We start from the raw sequence: 22,820 nt of genomic DNA on the forward strand, positions 1-22,820 counted from the left end.
AAGACGCAGGGGCATTTTCCCCCCATTTTGGGGGGAGAAAAAGTGCATCTTACACAGCGAAAAATACGGTATATATACACACACACACGGCTGCTAAACTGACAAATTTAGGAGCCAAATAAAATGTTTAGTCACCAAATTTAAATACATATATAATTAGGATATAAAAAAGTTGCCTCATTCACATGTAATTCGCATACAATCCAACCCCTCCCCCCCCCCTCCAACACAGCCCCATCTACAACCCAGACACCTCCATCACAGCATGAAATGCCACACAACCCCCTATACAACGAAATACCCCCTACCATCTCAGTGTACAATCCCACACATACAACCTACAGACATCACCTAGCCACCCCTCTGAGCATACAATGCAAGACAGCCCACCCCACATATAAAACCCAGCACCGAGTCCCTCACCCATAACTATCATCTCAGTGTACAATCCCACAGTCTCCCTCACATACAACCCTGACACCACCCTACTACACAGCCTCCTATTTCAGCATACAAACACAACCCCCCTCCCCTTAGCATCCACAACCACCCCCACCATCTCAGTGTACCATCCCTCACAGACAACACCCCCTCCACACAGCTGTCTCCCATCTCATTGTACAATCCCTAGCACGTTTACAGTAGCATCCACACCGCACATGTGCTACACAGCGCGCCATTTTCCTAAGCACCAGCAGCCCTCCTACCCCCCTCCTATTAGTAGGGCCCGCGCTGCGGGGGTTTAGGTCACTTCATGTGAAGAAAAAGCGAGCGACTCTCCTGCTTTCGATCCACGTGATCTAGGCGTGCCACGTGACGTGGTGACGTCAGCAGTTCCTATTTAGCCATTACTACTACTCTACCCCCCTATGGACGGTCCAGTTGAATTAAGTGCCGGTGCCCGGGAAGGGGAGGAGCCATGGATAGTTGAACACCCGAAGGTGAGGGTGAGGCTCTAGCCCTATATCAGGACAGTCAGCCGCGGCCCCCAGTGGCTCGGCCTCCTGGCCTGTGGGTTGTGGCTCAGGGGCCATGCACGGCTGGCGCTCTGCACATTGGGGAACGTGTCCTGTTCTGTGGGAGTGAGGACAACTTAATTCAACTTATTTTCTTAACGTTCCGTTTTTTTGCGGACCGCTGAATACTTACGGTCGTGTGCAAGAAGCCTTAGGGTCCATTCACATGTCCGCATCTGTTCCGTTTTGCGGAACTAGTGCGGACCCATTAATTTTCAATGGGGTTGGAAAAGATGCGGACAGTGCACAGTGTGCTGTCCACGTCTGCGCTTCCGTTCCACGGCCCTGTAAAAAAATAGAGCGTGTCCTTGTCCACAGCCACGGATAAGAATAGGCATTTTCTATGGGAGTGCCAACCACGTGCCATGGCTGGTGTCGGACAACTTATTTTCTTCCCTTTCTGTTGCGTTTTTTTTTTTTTTTTTTTTTTTTTTTTTTACAGGTCCGTATACTGAATGATTCATTTCAACGGGGCTCCATTCTGCAAAAAAAAAAAAAAAGTGTCCCATTCTTCGTGTTTTCTTTCTGTGTCCGTTCATTTCAATGGGCGGTCAGAAAAAGTGCATTCTGTTTCCCCATGTCCGTTCTGCAAAAAAACAGAACATTATTATTGTCTGCATTATGGACAAGGATAGGACTGTTCCATTTAGCAAAATACGGTAATGCACATGGACATCATCCGTATTTTTTGTGGAGCACAAAGCATCGTCATGTGCATGAGCTGTAAGGCTGTGTTCACACCTCAGCGACTCATGAACAGCACACGTACCCATCCATTTTAATGTCCGTGTTCTAGCCGTCCATGTTTCACGGACCATTTATAGCCAACGCTCTGAAAATGAATTTTCAGCTGTGCATTGTCTGCATGAATGACACACGGCTTATTCACAGAAATCTTCACAGTTGAGTCGCTGACCTTCTTATCACGGATTTCGTCCCGGACGCAGACGTGTAAATAGCCCTTACTGTTGTTCTGTACCACTGACATCAAGGCTACCTGCACGTGTTAACTATTTATATGCAGAGAATCCTCATGAAAACCGCACAAAATCCCCATTATTTATCAGGGTCTTTGTTTAACCATCCCATTGAAGTCTGTGGAGAAAACCCCTCTACATAAGGTGCGGAATCACACACACAAGTGACAGTATGTGGATATGGAGTGTGTACGTCAGAGAAGGGGCGTTCCCTTCTGTCACCTCAGTATTAGAAACTTCGTTCTAATACTGTGCTGAGCAGGAGCTCCGTACAGTGTTAGAATGTATTGGCTCCGAAGTTATTGGTTTAATTTGTACTGTAAAGTGGTACCTTGGAACCGAACCCGAGACTTCGCAAAGTAATAACTTCGGCTCACCAGAGCCAATACATTCTACAGTGCTCCTGCTCTGTACAGTATTAGAACAAAGTTGTATGTGAATCAACTTCTGATGTTTCATCCACGATTCGCTCATCCCTACTCATTAAGATAGATGCGGATTCCACTTCTGGGACCCACGCCTGTCTCCAGAACGGGCCCTGAAGTGAGAAGAGAGCACGTGGTGCGCGTGCGGCCACCCTCCAGTCACCGCAGAGGGAGTCCTGAAAGTATTAGCGCACAGCTACACGTCTCCATTGGGGAGCATCTGCACAGGACCCTACACCACTATACAGGGAGTGCAGAATTATTAGGCAAGTTGTATTTTTGAGGATTAATTTTATTATTGAACAACAACCATGTTCTCAATGAACCCAAAAAACTCATTAATATCAAAGCTGAATATTTTTGGAAGTAGTTTTTAGTTTGTTTTTAGTTTTAGCTATTTTAGGGGGATATCTGTGTGTGCAGGTGACTATTACTGTGCATAATTACTAGGCAACAAAAAACAAATCTATACCCATTTAAATTATTTATTTTTACCAGTGAAACCAATATAACATCTCAACATTCACAAATATACATTTCTGACATTCAAAAACAAATCAGTGACCAATATAGCCACCTTTCTTTGCAAGGACACTCAAAAGCCTGCCATCCATGGATTCTGTCAGTGTTTTGATCTGTTCACCATCAACATTGCGTGCAGCAGCAACCACAGCCTCCCAGACACTGTTCAGAGAGGTGTACTGTTTTCCCTCCTTGTAAATCTCACATTTGATGATGGACCACAGGTTCTCAATGGGGTTCAGATCAGGTGAACAAGGAGGCCATGTCATCAGTTTTTCTTCTTTTATACCCTTTCTTGCCAGCCACGCTGTGGAGTACTTGGACGCGTGTGATGGAGCATTGTCCTGCATGAAAATCATGTTTTTCTTGAAGAATGCAGACTTCTTCCTGTACCACTGCTTGAAGAAGGTGTCTTCCAGAAACTGGCAGTAGGACTGGGAGTTGAGCTTGACTCCATCCTCAACCCGAAAAGGCCCCACAAGCTCATCTTTGATGATACCAGCCCAAACCAGTACTCCACCTCCACCTTGCTGGCAACTGAGTCGCACTGGAGCTCTCTGCCCTTTACCAATCCAGCCACGGGCCCATCCATCTGGCCCATCAAGACTCACTCTCATTTCATCAGTCCATAAAACCTTAGAAAAATCAGTCTTGAGATATTTCTTGGCCCAGTCTTGACGTTTCAGCTTGTGTGTCTTGTTCAGTGGTGGTCGTCTTTCAGCCTTTCTTACCTTGGCCATGTCTCTGAGTATTGCACACCTTGTGCTTTTGGGCACTCCAGTGATGTTGCAGCTCTGAAATATGGCCAAACTGGTGGCAAGTGGCATCTTGGCAGCTGCACGCTTGACTTTTCTCAGTTCATGGGCAGTTATTTTGCGCCTTGGTTTTTCCACACGCTTCTTGCGACCCTGTTGACTATTTTGAATGAAACGCTTGATTGTTCGATGATCACGCTTCAGAAGCTTTGCAATTTTAAGAGTGCTGCATCCCTCTGCAAGATATTTCACTATTTTTGACTTTTCTGAGCCTGTCAAGTCCTTCTTTTGACCCATTTTGCCAAAGGAAAGGAAGTTGCCTAATAATTATGCACACCTGATATAGGGTGTTGATGTCATTAGACCACACCCCTTCTCATTACAGAGATGCACATCACGTAATATGCTTAATTGGTAGTAGGCTTTCGAGCCTATACAGCTTGGAGTAAGACAACATGCATAAAGAGGATGATGTGGTCAAAATACTCATTTGCCTAATAATTCTGCACTCCCTGTATAATGTACTACTTTTTGTAAAGTGGTGAATGGCGCTATCAACCCCCCAAAAAGTGCCACAATTTTGCACAAGCACGGCACCTTTTTTTGCAGACCTCGTATGATGGCTGTGAAAGGGTTAAAGCTCACACTTTAAGGGCTCATGCACACGACCGTATGCCCTCCAAGAAATACGGTCCGTGAGTGGGCCATATGTCCCAAAGCGGCATAGATTGTGCATACTATGATGCTGTGCGCATTGGGCCTTCCGTGGGGCTATTGACCCGCACTCCTAAGATCATATGAGTGCAGGACAATAGTCCCACGGGCGGCCCGATGTGCACAGCATCATTGTAATCTATGGTGCTGTGTGCTCCCCGCTTACGGACTGTATGTCTCGGAGGGCATACGGTCGTGTGCATGAGCCCTAAATCTGCACCCGTGTACAAGCGTTCAGCTATCTGTGACACCCATAGTGTTAAATGGAGCGGTAGACGCTCATGTGCCCGGCGCTGCATCCAAATGGTGGAACATAAGTCCATGTCCTAGTGATTAGGGGCCCTAGTATTCAGACCCCGGGCGATCAGACACTTATCCCTTATCCTAGGACAACCCCTTTTAGCGCGCTCGGTGATGGTGCCAGCCTTGCCTCAGTTTCTTGCATGAGGTGTTGCTTTTCTGCTCTTCTTCTTTTCATGACTTAATTGAATTTCTTTTCCAGTTTAAGGAGATGATGATGCTGGATGTGGCGGACAGCACACAGGTTTATGCAGCGTTCCTAGTGTACATGGATCTTCTAGAAGGTAAGCTGCATCATCATTACATGTGGTATGCTGGGTTCATGTATCCGATAACTCAGCATTCAACTAAACATTCGCTTCACAAAATATCTAGGTTGGTCTTAAAACGACCAAGTGCTGTCACTATGATTCTGTATCTGTAAGGTCAAGCCGAGGCACAGAGCATTATAAATCAGTATAATGCTGTGTGGTCCTGCAGCCCAGAACAGAAGATCTCGCTGATACATGGAGCGGGATTCCCACAATAGTCTTGCTCGTGTGAAACAGCCCTTACAGTAAAGAATCCTTTTTGTTTCTGGAGTGTAGTTTCTTTCATCCCAGTTGCAATCGTATATTTTCGACATGTGAGGTGAGTCGGACTACCAGTCCAAACCTTGCTCACGATGTGTAGCCAGCCGATCAGTATCTCCTGTGTGGCTGACTTCATGTCCTCCTCTATCAAATCCCTCCTGGCAGCTCTGACACCTCCTCTCACCACCCAGATCCATCTCCTTTGTTTCTCTGTATGTTTCACTGTGTTGAAGATATCATTACAATTTTCATAGTAATGAAAATAAAGAAAACTCTTTGAATGAGAAGGTGTGTCCAAACTTTTGGTCTGTACTGTGTATGTGTGTGTGTATGTATATGTATATATATATATATATATATATATATATATATATGGGATGCACCGAAATTCCGGCGGCCGAAAATGGGCCTAATCCATTTCGGCCGATATTGGTACATATTGGCAGAAAATTTGGTTGGTTATATACGTTCGGGCGGCCGGCGGCGCCCCTCATGCTGTGCCTCCTAAACGCTTGCCGCGCTAAAGAATCTCCGGCTCAGTGCTGCGCAGCCTGCTGTGTCTGCTCTGTGCTACTGCTGTTGTTAGTGTAGCGTGGCCGAGCTCTGTTCGTTCCGCGGTACAGGAGCTTTTGTTTCCTGTACCCGGCCGGACTGACAGGAAGTGCTCACTTAGTGTGCACTTCCTTTCAGTCCGGCCGGGGTACAAGAAACAAATGCTCCTGTACCGCAGACCGAACAGAGCTCGGCCACGCTACACAGGCTACACTAGAGGTGACAAGGGAGGGGGAGGGGGGGGGGTGTAAAATGAGAGTGACCAGAGGGGGTAGAATGAGAGTGACAGGGGGGGGGTAGAATGAGAGTGACAAGGGAGGGGGGGTAGAATGAGAGTGACAAGGGAGGGGGGGTAGAATGAGAGTGACAAGGGAGGGGGGGTAGAATGAGAGTGACAAGGGAGGGGGGGTAGAATGAGAGTGACAAGGGAGGGGGGGTAGAATGAGAGTGACAAGGGAGGGGGGGTAGAATGAGAGTGACAAGGGAGGGGGGGTAGAATGAGAGTGACAAGGGAGGGGGGGTAGAATGAGAGTGACAAGGGAGGGGGGGGTAGAATGAGAGTGACAAGGGAGGGGGGGTAGAATGAGAGTGACAAGGGAGGGGGGGTAGAATGAGAGTGACAAGGGAGGGGGGGTAGAATGAGAGTGACAAGGGAGGGGGGGTAGAATGAGAGTGACAAGGGAGGGGGGGTAGAATGAGAGTGACAAGGGAGGGGGGGTTTAGAATGAGAGTGACAAGGGAGGGGGGTAGAATGAGAGTGACAAGGGAGGGGGGGTAGAATGAGAGTGACAAGGGAGGGGGGGGGGTAGAATGAGAGTGACAAGGGAGGGGGGGTAGAATGAGAGTGACAAGGGAGGGGGGGGTAGAATGAGAGTGACAAGGGAGGGGGGGGGTAGAATGAGAGTGACAAGGAGGGGGGGTAGAATGAGAGTGACAAGGGAGGGGGGTAGAATGAGAGTGACAAGGGAGGGGGGGTAGAATAAGAGTGACAAGGGAGGGGGGGTAGAATAAGAGTGACAAAGGAGGGAGGGGGAGAGTGACAAGGGAGGGGGGGGGGGGAGAGTGACTTTTTTTTAAAATAACCACTTTGGGTGGCATTGTGTGTATAATATCTATGTATCTGTTTAACTTTATATTTTAATTCACTTTCCTTTTTTTTTACTTAAAAAAAAAGTATTTTAAAAGTATTTGGGCAAAAAGGCAGTTTCGGTTTTCGGTCAAGGGCATCCTGAATTTTCGGTTTCGGACCAGAATTTTCATTTCGGTGCACCTCTAATATATATATATATATATATATATATATATATATATATATATATATATACAGTACAGTACAGACCAAAAGTTTGGACACACCTTCTCATTCAAAGAGTTTTCTTTATTTTCATGACTATGAAAATTGTAGATTCACACTGAAGGCATCAAAACTATGAATTAACACATGTGGAATTATATACATAACAAAAAAGTGTGAAACAACTGAAAATATGTAATATTCTAGGTTCTTCAAAGTAGCCACCTTTTGCTTTGATTACTGCTTTGCACACTCTTGGCATTCTCTTGGTCTGTACTGTATACAGTCATGTGAAAAAATTAGGACACCCTTTGAAAGCATGTGGTTTTTTGTAACATTTTTAATAAAAGGTTATTTCATCTCCGTTTCAACAATACAGAGAGATTAAAGTAATCCAACTAAACAAAGAAAACTGAAGAAAAGTCTTTTCAAGATCTTCTGTAAATGTCATTCTACAAAAATGCCTATTCTAACTGAGGAAAAAGATAGGACACCCTCACATGTATTCCCTCTTAAATTGGCTCAGATCTCACCCAGGTATATCACACCAGGTGCACATAATTAGTAGATCGTTACTCTGCATGTTGAATGAGGCTTGCCCTATTTAAACCTCAGACATTTAGTTTGGTGTGCTCCTGACTGTTGAAGTGAGAGTGAGCACCATGGTGAGAGCAAAAGAGCTGTCAGAGGACTTCAGAAAAAAGATTGTAGCAGCCTATGAGTCTGGGAAGGGATTTAAAAAGATCTCAAAAGATTTTGAAATCAGCCATTCCACTGTCCGGAAGATAGTCTACAAGTGGAGGGCTTTCAAAACAACTGCCAACATGCCCAGGACTGGTCGCCCCAGCAAGTTCACCCCAAGAGCAGACCGCAAGATGCTAAAAGCGGTCTCCAAAAACCCTAAAGTGTCATCTCGAGAACTACAGCAGGCTCTGGCTACTGTTGATGTAGAAGTACATGCCTCTACAATCAGAAAGAGACTGTACAAGTTTAACTTGCATGGGAGGTGTGCAAGGAGGAAACCTTTGCTTTCCAAGAGAAACATCGAGGCCAGACTGACATTTGCCAGAGATAAAGTTGACAAAGACCAGGACTTCTGGAATAATGTTCTTTGGACAGATGAGTCCAAAATTGAATTATTTGGACACAACAGCAGAGGACATGTTTGGCGTAAACCAAACACAGCATTCCAAGAAAAGAACCTCATACCAACTGTGAAGCATGGAGGTGGAAGTGTCATGGTTTGGGGCTGCTTTGCTGCAGCAGGACCTGGTCAGCTCACCATCATAGAATCCACGATGAATTCTACTGTGTATCAGAAGGTGCTTGAAGAACATGTGAGACCATCAGTTAGAAAATTAAAGCTGAAGCGGAACTGGACCATGCAACATGACAATGACCCAAAACATACTAGTAAATCAACCAAAGATTGGCTGAAAAAGAAGAAATGGAGAGTCCTGGAATGGCCAAGTCAAAGTCCAGATTTGAATCCCATTGAGATGCTGTGGGGTGACTTGAAAAGGGCTGTACGTGCAAGAAACCCCTCAAACATCTCACAGCTGAAAAAGTTCTGCATTGAGGAGTGGGGTAAAATTTCCTCAGACCGATGTCAAAGACTGGTAGATGGCTACAAGAACCGTCTCACTGCAGTTATTTCAGCCAAAGGAGGTAACACTCGCTATTAGGGGCAAGGGTGTCCTATCTTTTTCCTCAGTTAGAATAGGCATTTTTGTAGAATGACATTTACAGAAGATCTTGAAAAGACTTTTCTTCAGTTTTCTTTGTTTAGTTGGATTACTTTAATCTCTCTGTATTGTTGAAACGGAGATGAAATAACCTTTTATTAAAAATGTTACAAAAAACCACATGCTTTCAAAGGGTGTCCTAATTTTTTCACATGACTGTATATATATTAATTTGCATGTATTATTGTGTTTATTTACTTATATATGTTTATAACCATGTAACCAATAAATCTGCATATTTTTATAAACCTGTGTATTATTGTATAATGCAGAACTACATGTTTATCATTAACGTCATTTCACGTCAAAAATAGCGTATTTATCTGAGGAAATAGTTGGACTCAGATGTGAATTGTATCAATTTGGCTACTTTCACACTTGCGTTCGGAGCGGATCCGTCTGGTGTCTGCACAGACGGATCCGCACCTATAATGCAAACGCTTAGATCCGTTCAGAACGGATCTGTTTGCATTACCATGAACAAAAAAAAAAAAAAAAAAAATTTTTTTTTTTTGTTCATGATAGTGCAAACAGATCTGTTTTGACTTTACATTGAAAGTCAATGGGGGACGGATCCGTTTGAAAATTGAGCCATAGTGTGTCATCTTCAAACGGATCCGTCCCTATTGACTTACATTGTAAGTCTGGACGGATCCGTTTGCCTCCGCACGGCCAGGCGGACACCCGAACGCTGCAAGCAACCTTCAGGTGTCCGCCTGCTGAGTGGAGCGGAGGACAAACGGTGCCAGACTGATGCATTCTGAGCGGATCCGCATCCACTCAGAATGCATTAGGGCTGGAAGTATCCGTTCGGTGCCGCTTGTGAGAGCCTTCAGACGGAACTCACAAGCGGAGACCCGAACGCTAGTGTGAAAGTAGCCTTAGGTTGTCTACAATTCCCCAGGTCATTTTTATGACAAATTTTATATTCTTAATTGAATTATAACCCCCCGACAGGCTGAAGCTGCATCACATAGGATACACTGGAACTCTGCAATGTGAGTTAGGGGGACAGCAGTTTTATGTCTCCCATCAATCACTGATTACCCTTAGTCTGGTGAGACTGACCCTCTCTGTTCCTGCAAAGCCAGGGGCATGATGGGAAATGTAGGCTCCATTAGGAGAACTATATCTAATAGGGGAAGAAGAAATAAAAATGGAAGACAAACCACAAATGGCACATAAACTAAAACACATGCAAAAGTACCTCTATGTCAGAAGTAGTGATGAGCGAACTGTTTTCAGGTTCGGTGTACAAAGTTTGGGTTATCTAAGAATTCCGTTATGGATTCCGCTACCACAGACCTTAACTAATGGTCTGTGGTAGCGGAATCCATAACGGAATTCTTTGATAACCCGAACCTTGTATGCCGAACTTGATCACGAGTACTCAGGTGGTGAGCTGCGATCTGAACCTATACATGTCCCACTTTCAACTATGTCCCCCTCTCTTTTCAATACTAAGTAAAGGTCCCTTTACACTGGATGATATGGTTGGGAAGGAAGCGTTCCTTAATGACAATCTGCTGATCGGTGGTGGAGGAGACTGCTGCATTTACATGCAGCGATCTCCTCCAGAGTATGGGGAGGAGCGATCGCTAATGCCATTTCTCTTTCCCATACTGACTCTTTGCCGGTAATCTGTTGCCGGTAAAGGATAATTTTTGAGTGCACACCACCGATCGGATTACCTGATAAATGAGCGTTTTACTAATTCACCCCATGAATGAGTGTTTTGCTTGTTCATTGGGTTATCGGTGGTACATTTACACGCCCGATCATTGCTAACGAATGTTACTATGGACGCTGGTTAGCGATAATCTGTTTGTTCCCTGCCCGTGAAAATGGCCCCTTTAATGTATTTTTTTTTTTTTAATTCCCCATAACTCGGAATATAGGTCACTTTTTATTCTTTGCATTTTTCCAACATGGCCAAAGTTCTGTGTACAGATTTTGTGCCTGGCAGTTCTTTCTGCATTTCTCCCAGTAGGAAGTACCAGCATTATTTCCAGCACCAATCAGAAAATAAATGATGTCCATCCAATGTGCACCATTTAACCAGACCCTTGTATTCCTACATCTGTAAAACTAAACAAGCTTCAGCATATCATCCAGCACAAGCACTTGTGTAAGAAAAAGCCAACCAAAACCATAGTACTGACACAGTGCTGGTGCGCACATTTAGTTTTGTGTGTTATTTTAAGAATGATCTGAGGCATTTGGTTTGGTGGGGTGCAGCACCCTGTTCCCACACACCATAGCATATGAAGTAATGCTAGTCTCTTCTACCTATCACTCAGGGCCAGCTTATTGGTTTGCAAAATCCTACATACCAATTAGACATAAAATATTAAATCCTATTGCCAATTCCTGCTTAAAAAGGCACGGTATAAATTTCCATCACGAGGAGGGAAACCTGAGGTTCCGTTTATTGTGTTTGTATGTAGAGGGAGTGTCGGCTTCTGCCACTAGGGTATGAATGGAGTCTCTATGCACTGACTTTACTAGTACTTTCTTTTTCTTCAGTTAGGAACTGGAACACTCTGCAGATTTTGAGCTCATCAGAGCTTCGTAGCATTTACCTATGTGGGAAAGAGAAAGAAGACAGCATGTCTCAAGTCATAATCCCCACTCCAGTCACCATGTCATGCAGCCATGAGAGGTAAGTGATCTGAGGACACCTTTGGAAAAGTGATGGTTCATCTACAGAACTTTTAATGCTTTGAATTCTAAGGACATGTTGAAACATTATAGGTAGAATTAGTATCTCGTCATCTTCAGATGCCTATATTGTAGGGCCGGCTTTTATGGTTCATTAGCTGTGGCTTCTATATAAGGATTGTCACGTACATCGATATCTCTGCCAAAAGGTTAAAAATCCAATGTCCGAGCAGTTCACTTTTGCTCCTTAAAGGGGTTTGCATGCATGGTGTATCCATTGGATTGATTGCGGGACACAGTGATGGGAGTTTGCAGAGTAACACAGCTCAATCACGTGACTAGGGCTAAGTATATCACCAGTGTAGCATTAGTCACAAACATGAAGTTTCAGCGTATTTATTTTATTGCTTGGTAGATTATAATGAGAAAGCTGCAAAATCTGACCAATAAAAGAAAACCGTAATGGGCCCATCCTGCACCCACTTCATTCCCAGTGTAATTTTTAGCTTGTGTCTCCAGAATAAAATAATTTATATCTGAATTCAGTTCATCCTCACATTAGAAAATTGTGTGGTCCATACTGAGCAGAGGAGGGGGGCAGAGATGTTTCTAGTTTGAACTGCAAGAAAAATGTGTGCATGCTATCTGACAATGTGCCAGATATTTCCTAGCTCTGATAGTGGCTCTACGGGGGAGGTGTAGCATAGACTGGCGGTTTACAGCTGGGTTTGCTATCCCCCTAATTTATACAACTGGTGGAAGAAACTCTGGCCCCTCCCCCTTCACCACCCTTGCCAAGACCCTTTTTGGAAAGTGGTGAGGCTGGCGTACAAATGCCCCTTGCGACAATATTTTCTCGCAATAGTATTTAAAACATTGTGAACATGGTGTTTGCAACTTTCTTTTCACCAGAAAACTGGCACAGGGAGACGGAGTCTCCCCAATATGTTTTCTAATCACTACCCCAGCAGACTAATGGTTAAAGCTGAAGTCTTGTTCATGTGCATTAAAGTAAATATCCAATCCTATGATTACTGGTATAACGGGGAAGGCAGTGTGTCTTGGTCCTGCAGCTTCTTGGAATGATCTCCCTCCAGTGTATGCAGATACATCCTATTAGGACAGCCTTAGGGCTTTTCTACACAACCATATGCATTTTGCCGTCCGCGTACATTCCGTATTTTGCTGAACAGAACAGCTGGCCCCTAATAGAACAGTGCTATCCTTATCCGTAATGTGGACAATAATAGGTCATGTTCTATCCTTTGCGGAACAGTTATACGGAAATGGAATGCACACAAAGTAACTTCTATTTTTTTTGCAGACCCATTGAAATTAATGGTTCCGCATACAGTCCTAAAAAAAAAAAAACGGAACAGACACAGAATTTTTTTTGGATTAAGATGCAGCAGATTTATTAGGAGTTATTTACCCAAAACTAGACTCGGAACAGCATAAATTATAGAAATACAAAATCTTTTATTGGACATACACTTGTATAAAACATAGAAATCCGTATACATAATCAGCATTAAATCACACAGGATGATCCCTACAGGTCTGTTACATTATATTGAACATCACTTTGCAATAAGAATTCCCAGACTGTGAGAAAAGGTGATCAATCACAGCCCTCAGTCAATATATATAAAGTGCATAGTGCCTCAACTCTAAAATGGGGAAAAACATGCAGTAAAAGTGAATACAGACCAAGCAGTCCTGGATCCCAACACGTGTTTCGTGGTCGCTTTCTCATGCTGCTTATGTATACGGATTTCTATGTTTTATACAAGTGTATGTCCAATAAAAGATTTAGTATTTCTATAATTTATGCTGTTCTGAGTCTAGTTTTGGGTAAATACTTGTAGTTAGTTCGAACAGCAACAATACCGGCGTTTACTCGCTTTGCGATTCGGGTGTAGATTTATTAGGAGGCTTGGGTTGTGCCAGCAAAATCTACTGAACTGCAGCTGGGGGCTGGTATAGGTTTACACATCAATGTATGCCAGTCTCTGGTGTAACGTATTGTAAATATGTCAGGCAGCGGGAGACTACACCCATTCCGCTAAAAGGGTTTTCCGAGATTTTTATTCTGATGACCTATCTTCAAGATAGATCATCAGCATCTGATCGGTGGTGGTCTACCCCCCGCCGATCAGCTGTTTGGGAAGGTATCAGCACTGCTGTGAGCGCAGCAGCCTTCTCCATGCTCACAAGCACAGTACCATACATTATATAGCGACTGTGCTTGGCATCATGCTCAGTCCCATTCACTTCTATGGGGCCACGTGAAACATGAACGTGTCATCACTGCCTTGAAAAAGCAGAGAGGAGGCCACAGTACCACTTCTAGCAGTGCTGCCTTCTCAAACAGCTGATCGGAGGAGGACCCGAGTGTCACACCCCACTGATCAGATACTGATGACCTATATTGAGGATACAGCTGTAGCTGAGCTAAAATTGACTCTGATAACACATAAACTATTGAAATCCATTGAAAGTTAGTTATCGTTTTCTTGCCATTCTTTACTTAATGCGTAAACCGTCAAGTTTAGCTTGACTGCATCTGTAGCGCATCGGTAAGCAAATCTCAGAAAGTGCAGCAATGTATGAAATACAATGGAAACAGAAGCAAATCTGTGGGAACATCAGCCCATCGGGAAACTACATCAGCAAACTGACATTACTAATACATGTATTTCTAATGATGACCCAGTTTATGCTGGGGATATTTGGCTTTCGGGTGAAATTTATGGAAAATGTAAAAAATTTCACACTACAGTGATATCATATCATGAAAGTAGGGCATTTAAGTAGATGGTAATTTCCTCATCTCAAACTATTTATTGAAACAAAAGCCAACAGTGGTAGGTATACCCTCACAAAAAAATGTCAGTGTTTCTTAAAAACTTGTCCTGTGGCCTTGAGCATCAATTACAGCTTGTCTGCTGAGGCATGGCATTGCACTCTTCTTGAAGGGCAGCCCTCAGGTCATTGAGGTTTTGGGGTACAGAGTTACGAGCGACTCGGCTAAACCCTTAGGCCCCTTTCACACGGGTGAGTATTCCGCGCGGGTGCAATGCGTGAAGTGAACGCATTGCACCCGCACTGAATCCTGACCCATTCATTTCTATGGGGCTGTTCACATGAGTGGTGATTTTTCACGCATCACGTATGATTTTGTGCGTTGCGTGAAAATCACAGCATGCTCCTCTTTGTGCGTTTTTCACGCAACGCAGGCCCCATATAAGTGAATGGGGTTGCGTGAAAATCACAAGCAAGTGCGGATGCGGTGCGATTTTTACGCACGGTTGCTAGGAGACTATCGGGATGGAGACCCGATCATTATTATTTTCCCTTATAACATGGTTATAAGGGAAAATAATAGCATTCTGAATACAGAATGCATAGTAAAATAGCGCTGGAGGGTTTAAAAAAAAATTAAAAAAAATTAAACTCACCTTAATCCACTTGCTCGCGTAGCCGGCATCTCCTTCTGTCTTGATCTTAGCTCTGTGTAGCAACAAGGACCTTTGGTGACGTCACAGTCATCACATGATCCATCACATGATCTTTTACCATGGTGATGGATCATGTGATGACCGGAGTGACGTCACCACAGGTCCTGTTGCTACACAAAGCTAAGATGAAGACAGAAGGAGATGCCGGCTACGCGAGCAAGTGGACTAAGGTGAGTTAAATTATTTTTTATTTTTTAACCCCCTCCAGCGCTATTTTACTAAGCAGTCTGTATTCAGAATGCTATTATTTTCCCTTATAACCATGTTATAAGGGAAAATAATACAATCTACAGAACACCGAACCCAAGCCCGAACTTCTGTGAAGAAGTTCGGGTTTGGGTACCAAACACGTGTGATTTTTCTCACGCGAGTGCAAAACGCATTGCAATGTTTTGCACTCGCGCGGAAAAATCGTGGGTGTTCCCACAACGCACCCGCACATTTTCCCGCAACGCCCGTCTGAAAGAGGCCTTAGGTTTCCAATGGGATTCAGGTCCGGAGAAAGTGCAGGCCACTCTATTTGAGGTAACCCCGTCTCCAGCAGCTGTTCTCTAATGTTGCTAACCTCGATGAGCTGGTGCATTGTCATCCATGAGGATGAAATTAGACCTGTGTTGTTCATACAAAGGCACAATGACTGGATTAATGATTTTATTCAAGTAGTATGAGCTTCTCGCTGTTCCATTCACAAAGTGTAGGGCAGTTCTGTATTGACTAGACACACCTGCCCACACTGTAACACCACAGCCACCAAAGGTTTGACTGGTGACAACAGTGGCTGATTCATAGCCCTCTCCTTGATGTGTCCAACATCATTGGCGGCTATCATTTCTGCTCAGCGTGAATCGACTTTCATCAGTGAACAGCACTGAGGCCACTGGTCCCTCGTCCAGTGTAGATTCTCCCTGGCCCATGCAAGACGATGGCTGAAGACGATGACGCTTGTGCCTGGTGGTGCAGGTAGGTGCCCTTGCAGATTGTCTAGCATGCAGACCATGCTGATGTAAATGGTTTTGATTGGTCTAACATGACACTTGGGTGCCTCTCATCTCCCTTAAATGTGCCTGGAATTGTGTGACATTCATCATCCGGTTCCGCAGGGCATTGTTTAAATACCAATTCTAATTGAACCAGGAAATGTATTGGGTGATTCATGGATCAAACACCAGTTTGCCATTAAGCTCCCGCTTAGAGAACATCAAGTTGTGCAAAAAAGTACTAAAGTGCTGAAACACTGAACAGTTTGACATGTGCATTCAAAAGTTTAGAGAAGACCACATTAACCCCTTAGGGACCCATGATGTACCGAAACGGCATGGTTCCCGAGTCCTTAATGACCCATGACTTACCGGTATGTCCTATATAGTTCCGATCACCGGCGGGCGGTGATCGGAACGTGGTGCCTGCTCAAATCATTGAGCAGGCACCACGGCTAAATGCGCAGGGGGTCCCTTGACCCCCCGTGTCGGCGATCGCCGCAAACCGCAGGTCAATTCAGCGGCTTTTACCTGGTGCGACGGCGGAGGTGCCATTGGGTCCCCATGGGGCTGTGGGGGGGACCCGATGGCATGGAAGTCAGCGTGATGTCTTCCTGAGGCATCGCGCTGCCTTGCGCTGAAGAGCCTGTGAGATCCAACCCCCTGGATCTCACAAGCCGGAAACTGTATGAGTAATATACACTGTATTACTCATACAGCCAATGCATTCCAATACAGACGTATTGGAATGCATTGTAAAGGATTAGCCCCAAAATTTCAAGTCCCAAAGTGGGACAAAAAATAAAGTGAAAAAAAAAAGTTTGCCCCCCAAAAATTTAAAGCTTCAAGTAAAAATAAACAAAAATGTCAGTTTCCCCAAATAAAGTTAAAAAAAGGTTAAAAAAAAGTATACATATTAGGTATCGCCGCGGCTCTATAAACATATCACATGACCTAACCCCTCAGATGAACACCGTAAAAAATAAAAGCTGTGCTAAATAAACAATTTTTTCCTATCGCCCATGACAGCACCACCAGAGAGAGGAGGATCCGCCCCCCGAGACAGGAAACCTGCAGAATAAAAAGGGCGGACACTCTCCTCCCCTTCAGTGTGGTTTCCTGTCTCGGTGGGAAGCCTGCATCAGACAAAAAGAAGCCTGATCAGCAATGACGCCAGCATTCCGGTAGAGGGCAGACTGAAGGCTTTCGCTTTGGAGTGGAGGAGAATTTCCTCGAGCCCTTGGGTTCTCAATACCATTTCCAGAGGCCTAAACCTAGAATTCCTCCTCCTGCCAGATTCCTACCCACCATAGTTCCGGGTTCCGTGCAGGGCAGATCCATCATGGAAAAGGAGGTGGTGAAACTAGTAGGAAAGTCCGTTTTAATCCCGGTATCAGAAGAGGAAAGGGGGAAAGGATTCTATTCCCCGCTTTTTCTGGTCAAGAAACCAGACGGTTCCTGGAGAACCATCATAAATCTAAAGAGACTAAATCTTTTTCTTCAGCCGAAGAAATTCAGGATGGAGACGATAAAATCAGCAATCAATCTCTTATACCCTCAGTGTTTTATGGCGGTTCTCGACTTAAAGGACGCGTATTACCACGTTCCCATTGCTGTAGAACATCAAAAGTTCCTAAGAGTAGCAGTGTTTCTGGATGGTCATCTGGAACATTTTCAGTACCAGGCGCTCCCCTTCGGGCTTTCCATGGCTCCGAGAGTCTTTACAAAATTGGTAGCAGAGATGGCGGCCCACATAAGGGAAAGAGACATCCTTTTCATCCCTTACTTAGACGACTTTTTAATCGTTGCCCAGTCAGAAGAAGCTTGCAATCTTGCAGTTCTAGAGGTCCGTTCCATCCTAGGCAAACTGGGCTGGGTGATAAACGAGGAAAAGTCAAGACCCCATCCGCTAAGAAAGCAGGTGTTCCTGGGCCTAATTTTGGACTCCTCTCTCCAGAGATGTTTTTTACCCATGGAAAAAATACAGAGAGTTCAGAACAAGGTTGCGAGTCTATCCCACAGGCCAGTGACTTCCATAAGGAAAGCCATGTCAGTCCTGGGCTCCCTCACGTCTTGTATCCCTGCAGTGAGGTGGGCACAGCTTTATTCCAGGACCTTACAATGGGAGATTCTGGCCAGTTGGGGGAAGAACAGGTCACTGGATGCCAGTCTAGAAGTCTCCTCCCAGACTATCCAGGAACTAGCCTGGTGGCTAGTAGAAAGAAATCTAACACAGGGGTCCCCCTGGAAGATCGAGAATTTGGTCTGTCTAACTACGGATGCAAGCCCTTGGGGGTGGGGAGCTCACATTCAAGGTTCTTACTATCAGGGCCGTTGGAATTCCCTTCAGAAAATGCATTCCTCAAATCTAAAGGAACTGATGGCAGTGGGCTTAGCTATGAAGAGTTCACTTCCAGAGATAAAAGGAAGGAATTTGAGAGTTTTGTCAGACAACAGGACAGTAGTGTCCTATTTAAACAGGCAGGGAGGAACAAGATGCAAAACCCTCATGAAAGAAGCCTTCTCTATTCTGCAGTTAGCAGAGAGAACATGTCCCTCGATCTCAGCCGTTCACATAAGGGGAGTGGAGAACAAACAAGCCGATTTCCTGAGCCGTCATACCCTGTCTCAGGGGGAGTGGTCTTTGGACCCGGTAGTCTTCCAGAAGATTGTACATCTTTGGGGTCTTCCGGAAATCGACTTGTTTGCTACCCATTCAAACAAAAAAGTTCCCAAGTTCTTTTCTCTAGACCGGTCGGGGTCCCCTTGTGGGATGGATGCTCTGTCCCAAAAGTGGAATTTTCAGCTAGCTTACGCCTTCCCCCCCCTTTCCCCTCATTCCCCGGGTTCTGAGGAAGATTCGGGAAGAAAAGGCCAGGGTTATCCTGATAGCCCCCTTTTGGCCCAGGAGAGCCTGGTTCACGGGACTCAGAACCATGTCAGTGTCCGATCCTTGGGTTCTCCCTTCAGTCAAGGGGCTTCTAAGCCAGGGGCCGGTGTTACATCCGACCGTAGAGAACCTACACTTAACGGCCTGGAATTTGAGAGGTGGTTGCTGAACAAGGAAGGGTTTTCTGACGCCCTAGTCTCTACCCTGTTAAAAAGTAAAAAAGAGGTCACGGTTGGAATTTATAGCAGGATTTGGCATAAATTTCTTGGCTTCGCTCAGATCCAGTTAGGGAACCTCCCGGCGGTAGCCCCGGTACAGACTTTCCTGGAGTTTCTCCAGAAGGGGCTAGAGCTGGGCCTAGCAGCCAGCACTCTAAGAGTTCAGGTCTCTGCCCTGTCTGCCTTGTTCAATCTAAACCTAGCTGGGAATCCGTGGATTTCCAGGTTTTTTAGGGCCGTGGATAGAGCCTCCCTTGTGTCAGTACCTAAGCCTCCTCCGTGGAGTTTAGAGGTAGTACTAAAAGCCTTGGCAGTACCCCCCTTTGAGCCTATTGAGTCCTCCTCTATCAAATTTCTGACCTTAAAATTGGCCCTGTTAATAGCCTTAACTTCCGCCCGCAGGATTAGTGAAATTCAGGCCATCTCCATAAATCCTCCGTATACTCTGATTCTAGATGACAAAGTTATCATTCGCCCTGACCCGGCTTTTCTCCCGAAAGTCGTCTCTAGATTTCACCGCTCTCAGGAGATCGTTCTTCCTACCCTTTTCCAGAATCCTTCTACTAGGGAGGAAGAGTCTCTCCATTGTCTTGATGTCAGAAGAGCTCTCTTAGCATATCTATCGGCCACATCTACCTGGCGGAAGTCTTCTTCACTGTTTCTGCAATATCAGGGAGTGAATAAGGGTTCGGCAGCCTCTAAAAATTCCATCGCCCGATGGATTGTTGCTGCTATTTCCTTATCCTATCTTTCCTCTGGTCTGTCCCCTCCTGTTGGCTTAAGGGCTCACTCAACCAGAGCAGTGGCGGCATCTTGGGCAGAGAGGTCTGCGGTTCCAATTGAGAGAATTTGCAAGGCTGCCACTTGGTCTTCACCCTCTACCTTCTTTAAACACTATAGGTTGGACTTGAACCTTTTGGGGGATACTTCCTTTGGTGAGGGGGTCCTTCTTTCTACATCCCACCCTTAGAGCTCCTCTGGTAAGTCTCTGGTGGTGCTGTCATGGGCGATAGGAAAAAATGGTATTACTTACCGGTAATTTTATTTTACGGAGCCCATGACAGCACCACGGCTTTCCCTCCCTATGTGTCCTTTTTTTGCACGGGTGATATATATATAAAAAAAAAAAAAAAAAAAGAAATGTTCATTTACATGTCTAATATATATTGGCGGCCTTCCTCCGGTACTTGAAAAACTCACTGAAGGGGAGGAGAGTGTCCGCCCTTTTTATTCTGCAGGTTTCCTGTCTCGGGGGGCGGATCCTCCTCTCTCTGGTGGTGCTGTCATGGGCTCCGTAAAATAAAATTACCGGTAAGTAATACCATTTTTTTTTGTCACCTCACATCACAAAAAGTATAACCAATGCCCCCTAGACCAAAATGCCCCCTAAAATAGTACCAATCTAACTGTCACCTCATCCTGCAAAGAATGAGCCCCTACCTGAGACAATCGCCCAAAAAATAAAAAAAAATATGGCTCAGAATATGGAGACACTAAAACACAATTATTTTTTTTTTGCTTAAAAAAATAAATCATTGTGTCTTACATAAATAAATAAAAAGTATACATATTAGGTATCGCCGCATCCGTGACAACCTGGTCTATAAAAATATCACATGATCTAACCTGTCAGATGAATGTTGTAAATAACAAAAAATAAAAACGTTGCCAAAACAGCTATTTCTTGTTACCTTGCCCCACAAAAAGTGTTCAAATGGGACATGGTGTCAAAAAAACCAGTCCAGCAAAATCTGCCTTCCAAGAACGATATGGCATTCCTTTCCTTCTGCGCCGTGCCGTGTGCCCGTACAGCTGTTTACGACCACATATGGGGTGTTTCTGTAAACTACAGAATCAGGGCCATAAATATTGAGTTTGGTTTGGCTGTTAATCTTTGCTTTGTAACTGGAAATAAATTATTAAAATTGAAAATCTGCCAAAAAAGTGAAATTTTGAAATTGTATCTCTATTTTCCATTAATTCTTGTGGAACATCTAAAGGGTTAACAAAGTTTGTAAAATCAGTTTTAAATACCTTGAGGGGTGTAGTTTCTAGAATGGGGTCATTTTTGGGTGGTTTCTATGTAAGCCTCCCAAAGTGACTTCAGACCTGAACTGGTCCCTAAAAATGGGGTTTTTGAACATTTCAGAAAAATTATAATATTTGCTTCTAAATTTCTAAGCCTTGTAACATCCCCAAACAATTAAAATATAATTCCCAAAATGATCCAGACATGAAGTAGACATATGAGGAATGTAAAGTAATAACTATTTATGGAGGTATTACTATGTATTCTAGAAGTAGAGAAATTGAAACTTGGAAACTTGCAATTTTTTTTTAAAAAAATCCACAATATCCAGTCCCCATAGCTCTGTGTGCTTTCATTGTGTAAGAAAAAACAATTTGATACATATGCAAAATAATCTGAGATGAGTCCTGTCCCTGAGATGAGTCAGGGACAGGACTCATCTCAGGTTCATTTGCATATGTATCAAATCGTTATTTATTTTTTTACACAATAAAAGCACTAGGGATCGACCGATATTGATTTTTTAGGGCCGATACCGATAATTTGTGAACTTTCAGGCCGATAGCCGATAATTTATACCGATATTCTGGGAATTTTCATTTTTGAGAAAAAAAATTAAAATTCCCACAAATCTGCTGAAAATTAATGTTTATTGTTAATGTGTATTTTTTTTTTTTTTTTGTAAATCTTTCTTTTTCATTTATATTTAATATTTTGGTGTTTTTTATTTTTATTACTTTTTTTTTTTTTAAACTAACTTTTAGCCCCCTTAGGGACTAGAACCCTTGTCCTATTCACCCTGATAGAGATCTATCAGGGTGAATAGGAGCTCACACTGTCCCTGCTGCTGTGTGCTTTGTGCACACAGCAGCATGGAGCTTACCATGACAGCCAGGGCTTCAATAGCGTCCTGGCTGCCATGGCATTACACTGCTGGGGCTCCGATCGGAGGAGCAGGGGAGAGGGAATCCTGTGGGGGGCGCACCACTGCTTAATACTGGGGGGAGGGGGGGGCGCACTGCGCCACCAATGCTTAATACTGGGGGGGCTTGGGGGGGAGGCGCACTGCGCCACCAATGCCTAATATTGGGGGGGGAGGGGGGGCGCACTGCGCCACCAATGTCTGATACTGGGGGGCTTGGGGGGGCGCACTGCGCCACCAATGAAGCTTAATCTCTAATTTATTCACATACAGGAGGCGGGAGCTGGCTGCAGGATCACATAGCTGGCTCCCGACCTCTATGAGCTGTAGCTGCGATCCGCGGCACCTGAGGAGTTAACTACCGCAGATCGCAGCTACAGCTCATAGAGGCCGGGAGCCGGCTATGTGATCCTGCAGCTCCCGCCTCCTGTATATGAATTAATGTGAGATTAAGCTTCATTGGTGGCGCAGTGGCCATAGCTCCTCCCCTCCTCTTGTCCCCTGTCCTCCCATTGGCTGGAGCGGCAGCAGCAGCACAGGGGGAGGAGACACTGCTCCTTCTCCCCTGTGCTGCTGCTGAGGGAACACGGAGAGCGCTGTCAGCAGCGCGATCTGTGTTCCCAGGACGTTATCGGAATATCGGCAAAATAAATGCCGATACCGATAACGTTCAAAATCCTGAATATCGGCCGATAATATCGGTAAATCCGATAATCGGTCGATCCCTAAA

At 44.7% G+C, this 22,820-nt stretch overlaps 1 protein-coding gene across 2 annotated transcripts in view; it reads left to right on the forward strand.

Annotated features, from left to right (window-relative positions):
• Positions 1-789: 789 nt before the first annotated feature.
• Positions 790-22,820, forward strand: part of TSEN15 (tRNA splicing endonuclease subunit 15) — a 28,512-nt gene continuing 6,481 nt past the window's right edge. The window contains exons 1-3 of one of the 2 annotated variants that reach the window (XM_044301312.1): positions 790-941; positions 4,912-4,993; positions 11,399-11,534. In XM_044301312.1, coding sequence (XP_044157247.1) covers positions 870-941; positions 4,912-4,993; positions 11,399-11,534 — 290 coding nt within the window. In that variant the 5' untranslated portion in view covers positions 790-869. Of the gene's footprint in view, positions 948-4,911; positions 4,994-11,398; positions 11,535-22,820 lie in introns of both variants that reach the window. The other variant, XM_044301311.1, reaches the window with a different exon arrangement.

The sequence above is a fragment of the Bufo gargarizans genome, chromosome 7, assembly GCF_014858855.1.
Source record: "Bufo gargarizans isolate SCDJY-AF-19 chromosome 7, ASM1485885v1, whole genome shotgun sequence".
NCBI classification, from domain to species: Eukaryota; Metazoa; Chordata; class Amphibia; order Anura; family Bufonidae; genus Bufo; species Bufo gargarizans.